Source organism: Medicago sativa, chromosome 7 (assembly GCF_051527215.1).
Source record: "Medicago sativa cultivar Bolivia chromosome 7, Bolivia_mono, whole genome shotgun sequence".
Classification (NCBI taxonomy): domain Eukaryota; kingdom Viridiplantae; phylum Streptophyta; class Magnoliopsida; order Fabales; family Fabaceae; genus Medicago; species Medicago sativa.
This window is the reverse complement of record NC_140755.1, coordinates 101,727,195-101,732,889: the sequence shown is the minus strand read 5'-3', so window position 1 is coordinate 101,732,889 and position 5,695 is coordinate 101,727,195. Positions and strand designations below refer to the sequence as shown.

General features: G+C 35.8%; 1 protein-coding gene across 2 annotated transcripts; it reads right to left on the bottom strand.

Annotated features, from left to right (window-relative positions):
* Positions 1-676: 676 nt before the first annotated feature.
* Positions 677-4,985, bottom strand: LOC146911386 (uncharacterized). Of its 2 annotated transcripts, none has more exons than XM_085724588.1 (3): positions 4,753-4,985; positions 3,482-3,988; positions 677-2,779 (listed from the first exon to the last, which is right to left on the bottom strand). In XM_085724588.1, the coding sequence occupies exons 2-3, from the start codon at positions 3,986-3,988 to the stop codon at positions 1,001-1,003; spliced, it is 2,286 nt and encodes a 761-aa protein (XP_085580714.1). In that variant the 5' UTR covers positions 4,753-4,985; the 3' UTR covers positions 677-1,000. The 2 variants fall into 2 exon arrangements, with proteins under 2 accessions (XP_085580714.1, XP_085580716.1); XM_085724590.1 differs by having other exon boundaries at positions 4,116-4,857.
* Positions 4,986-5,695: the final 710 nt, after the last annotated feature.

Below are 5,695 nucleotides of genomic sequence, written 5' to 3'. Positions count from 1 at the left end.
GATGAATTAGGCCCCAAATTTCAACATGGTATCAGAGCCTATCCAAGATCTACCGTTAGGATTCCGCATTGCCACACTTCATGCCCATTGGGTTTGAGCGTGAGGGGGTGTGCTGGTAATCCCACCTTAATTGCGATATGCCCCTTGTTGGCTTGTCTTTGAGGGGGGTGGAGGCCCCAAATGCAATTCACAAAATATAATATTATAAAGAAAAGAGGATATTGAATGCGTGGTTGAGATGTAACAATTGAGAAAAAAATAGAGAATTCATTCCCCTCTCACGAGGTATAAGCCATTTTATACAAGATTATTGGCATATATCCCAAGACATATTTTAAGGAACATGGAGAGAGAACCCACCATTGTATGCAAGGTTACTAATCCATTTCATCAATAGTCGTAAGATATCCAATCATACCCTATCATGAAAAGTTGCCATGATTTCATCCATCATGAAACTATTCAATTATATGCTACACTATTCAAACACACTCAGGTATGATGTTCAATATCCATTCATTACGAGATGTATATTCTAGAAACGTCAAGATACCATTAATCAATGTTGTATAAATGAATGGAGGACCAACACATAAAAACTAAATTCCTAACATTCTTCCACATGGACGACATTTTGATTTTAAAATAAAACATGACATACCAAAGAAAAGAAAAGTAAAGAAATTTTTTGAAATCAAAATAAACCAAAAAATTATGGACAGTGTGTCTAGTCATCTGGCAGCCTTAGAACACAATTTAAAGTCAGGTAGGAGAACCATCAGTACATTCTAAACCATTTTGTTTCCAAAGGTCAGAAACTCCATGATAACAGATATGCATGTATCTTAAATATTAATCACTATTGACCTCTACTCTTTAACTTAACCAATTGGCTTGCAAATATCTAGCTAACACCACAATCTCCATTGAAATGTTTTTCTTCTTGCGCTAAAACTGCAGTCCCATGATCTGAACAACAACGATGCAACATTATTTTGCCTCATGTACGAGCCTTGCGGCAAGGATTGAAAGGATCTTGGTGTGTCTGGATGTCTTTCTTTTTCTGTCTCTTTGGCACATGCAGGAATTCATTTGCTATACATTCCAATGCTCTAACTGTTAATGGTCGGTTTCTAGAGCTCTGTCTCCTCGGATTCATATCAGGCTGTTGTTCCAAAGAACCAACATCACAAGGGATTCTCAAAGGCTCCTTAACCACTTCCCGAGAAGCAGATGTTAGACATGGATCTTTTGCCTTTAGGCCTTGCTCATCTTCGGCTGCCATTGCTACTGTTTTGCTATTTTCAGACTTCAATGGTGCCTGAGGTATGTTGAAGGTGAAAGATTCAGACTTTTCAACTTTAACACGAGAAACACTCATGCGTTGATAGCTGTCGTTGATAATGCTTTTTCTGTCATCCTCTTCCACACTTCTGTTTGCTGAAGAAGTTGAATTTTCATTCTGCTGATGACTAGTTGGACCACAAACATTTTGGTTTGCATCTCGAAAGCTAGAAGACCGAGAGAAGCCTAAACATCCTGAAGAATTCTCAACAATGCGGCTTTTCTCTGACTTGGCACAAGCAGTCAATTTCCTCCGTTTAATAGGAACAGCGGCATGATTAGAATCACCTGATCTAACTCTCTGATTGAATTGATGTTTTATGATCCTCGTCAATTGATTATTATCAAGATTATCATGTGTCTTTTTACTGGTAGCACCACTGTTAGATACACCTCTGCACCCATCAGTTTGGTTGATATTTTTTTTGTCACATATCAGCCTCTTAGCTTCCACCTTCCTCGGTGAATCATCAATTGAAGAGCCACCCTTACTATCTCTCAGAAGACCAGTAGTCATCGTAGAAGCATCTTCTAATTCAACTGGCAGATATTTCAATTGTTTCACTTTCAGCTTCAATAGTTTTCCTTCAGAAAGTCTATTGGTATCAATTACTGTTAACTTTGCCGACTTCTGTTTAATGGTTTTAGGCGCATCCTTGCTATGGTTTACCTTCCTCGTATATTTAAGCCCTTTATATTTTTTACAACCAACATCTACCTCCACTTTAGGCACTGAATTAACAGGCACATATTTCAATTCCCTTAAAGCAGATGACTTTCCGCCATGCACCAAACTGGTATCAATAACCATGAATTTGATATGATCTTTACTGTAAGTAGAAGATCGGGGCTTGAGGTAACATTGACGATGATCGTCAGAAAAATCATCTTCATTTGATCCATTTTCTGGCTCTTCCTCATTGCAGCTACCAACTTTGGCTTCTTCTTCTTCTTTGAGCACGAGAATATTCGGTTCAGCAACTACTTTTCTCAAGACATCACTAACAGAATCAAAGTAATGGTCACCTTTCACAAGTTTTCTCCTTGAAAACTTCTCAACACCAGGAATAAGAAAAACCAGATAATCATTGGAGGTAACATAGGCTCGATACTTTGGTTGCTCAGAGTGCCAACCTCTTGCCAGCAAGCGAGGCCAAACAGCTTCCCAGAAGAGATCATTACTTTTGGTTTTGCTCAGCCGAAATCCTGTCAAATATTGAATTATCTCACTAGGTCCAAGAGAAGACAAAGCTTTGCAAGCTGGTGCAGGAAACGCTTGAACGTCCTTCCCAGGTTCCATGCCAAGCCTAGTAAGGTCCCCCTTCTCCTTACCAATACCTACAGCTTCCACAAGTACGCCAAGTTCAACAGTAGACTTCAAAGAAGATATGTAATCTTCTAGAGAAGTTCCGCCCTCCATAAACGACTTTGAAATCTGTGTATAAATATAAGCAAAGTGAGGACTGAAACAAATGATATATATATAATTGGAGTGATTTAAAGAAAAAGGGTACTGGTATGGACATAGAACTTCAAATAATTATGGTATGTCGCGGTAAAATGATAATTCGCTCGGTTACTCCATCGTAATTACATTGTAACTATCAAATGCACAAAGTGTGTAAAATTAAAGAAATAAGATGTTCCATAAACTAGTGAAGCTTTCAGTTTGCAGCATCGAATTGCCTAGGAGAAACAATCTAAGCATCGCCCGGAGCTCATAAATAAAATGCATTTCCAACAGATAATTTAGTCCCTTATTCCTAGTGACTTTTATTCTTTTACATGGTTAATAAATCCGCAAAATATGGACAGACAATCATTATACATGTAGTGCACCACATAAACCAGATTACTGTTAAAGCAAAATTATTAATATCATGAAATATTATCACACTTCGAGAAGGAAGTTAAAGAAGGCTATATTTAAAATTACAGGAAAAAAAATCAATATCAGAACTAGCAAAGAAATTCACATTGGTTACAATATCGTAAGAGAGACATGTGAGAATGAAAGAAAATTTGAAACCACTAAATGTGATCATATAGGCTAAGCCAATCTGTCAGACAAATGGAATATACTTATGCAATTCATTAACAATAGAGGAGATGAAGATGAGATGACATAGTTGAATACCTGTGACAGAGCATCTTGAGATTCTTCAGAGACATGAGGAATCAAGCGAGACAATAGTTCATGTTGCCTCGGTCCGGCAAAAAGGTTATGTCCTATCATACATTTTCTCCCTTTTTTCTTCCTGCACTTCGACCATCTAAGATATCCATCAGTTTTGTAAAACTTTCCATAGTAAAATGAAAGTATTTCCCCCATCCCTTTGTTCTCGGTGAATTGTTTTATCTGAGTAAAATTCTTCCCGAAAATAAACAAACCTAGTACAAAACTATTTGTATCAGCATCACTCCATGTGTCTGAGATGGGTAAATCAATTGCAAAGGAGAGTGATTTATCGTGAACATCTTCTGAATCAGCAGGACTCATTCGAAGCGAAAGCTGGTCTGATTTCACAATCATAGAAGGAATTTCCGCCTGGTATGCATGACCTATTCGAGGACTGAATTCAGGATCTCCATCAGACGTATGGTCCATGAAAATATCATTATAATTCTGGTTAAAGGACACCATCTGCCAAGAAACATAGGAAAACAAAACCAGATAATTAAAGACTCAAATCACGGCTTAAGAAGAAATCTTATAAAGGAAATGTAGATTAGATGACAACAAGGCATAAAAGTAAGATAGTGTTACTCACCAACCATTCATATGTACCAGGCCACTGGTTTTTGAAAGCATCATACAACTTAACAAAAGAATTTAGATTTCAAAACTGTAAGTATGGAATTGTTACATTGTTTTGTAAATGGTTAGGAAAAAACGATAAACATGAAAATCCCCACCTCAACAAGGTTACCTAAATGAAATCACTCACATAAAAGCTATCAGTTTCCCTTGTCAATAAACCAAAAAATGTCAACTTTTTTTCTCAAAGAGGCCATATTGTTGACACAGCTTATATAAGGGTGAAGAATTTTGATTAGCAAAAAACAAGATAATCAACCCCAGAATCCACTTGTATTGTATTGTATTCAAGTTCACAATAAAAAACTGTAGCAGATTAATACATAATAATAATTAATAAAGAGTAAAATCAATCGTGGAAACCATAACTAACAAACAAACAGTGTAAAGAATTAAGCACGAAATATGTGATTATCACAAGCAAAGCATAACAGAAGGATTGTTCGAGGAGTAAAGCAAGTGATAGAAAGTTAAATGCTCTAAGTTTTTTTTTTTCTTTTTCTTTCAAAGGGAAATAAACATCAAGACCAAGATAATAATAAATGAAATAAATAAATGAGAGATGATTGTGCAAGAAAAAGAGAACCAACCTGGTTGGGTTTTGTGAAGCTGCGAGCAATGAATGAAGAAGTAGCTGGCTAGCTGCTCTGCTCTGCTAGTATACTTACTCACAATCACACTCGACTTTGTATTGTGTTGACGTCGTGATTTTCGGATTTAAATAAGCAAGTACTTATGTTTCAAACTTCGAATGGTGTTTGTATCTAGTTTGGCTTAAACACGTTTACATGTTCGTTTGAACTTCTACTAAAATATGAAGTATAACTTTTTTTTTATGGTGTCCGCGGTTTGAACCTGAACCTTGCCTATTTTATGCATTGTTCTTATCAACCGAGCTAAGCTCACGGGGATTTCTAAAAGTTTGTTACGTGTGGTTCTGTTCTACTTGTGTCGTGTTGTTTTGTCTTTTTGTTGTTATGTTCGGTACATACCGTTTAGCGTATTAGACTTACCCTTCTTCTCTTTAACTTAGTTACTTCACTTTGTCCTTAACTTTTAAACCGATCAATTTGACCTCTTAATTTATGAATATACGCGGTCATATTTATCTTGTTTTTGGTTGGAAAGCTAAGAGAAAGGAAAACAAAACAAAACAAAAAGAACTAGGATTCTAGAGTCTATGGAGAGAAGGTCCATGATGTGGGTTGGAGGAGAGTGGTGGACCATGAGATTAATGCTAGAAGAAGTTCTTAACTCTAGTTATGAAGTTTGTACAACTATTTTTTTCTTTAAGAATTTGAGCAATGTGAACATGCCAAACTTAATGAAGAAGGTTTTAAAATAAAGAGGTTAAAATAAAATAAAAAATCAATAAATGATTGATGTGTATGATCCACATTAGCAATAAAAAAAATCAATAAATTCTTTTTCATTTCAAATTTTTATATTATTTTTTACTGTTCAAAATATTTTTATTTTTAAAATTAAATATAATCCACATCAGAATAAAAAATTAGGTGAATAACGAGATAA

Coding starts and splice junctions, on each gene's coding strand:
- LOC146911386 (XM_085724588.1), bottom strand. CDS start 3,988: ATGGTGTCCTTTAACCAGAATTATAATGATATTTTCATGGACCATACG. Junction 2,780..3,481: donor CTCAAGATGCTCTGTCACAG/GTATTCAACTAT, acceptor ATTTATACACAG/ATTTCAAAGTCGTTTATGGA.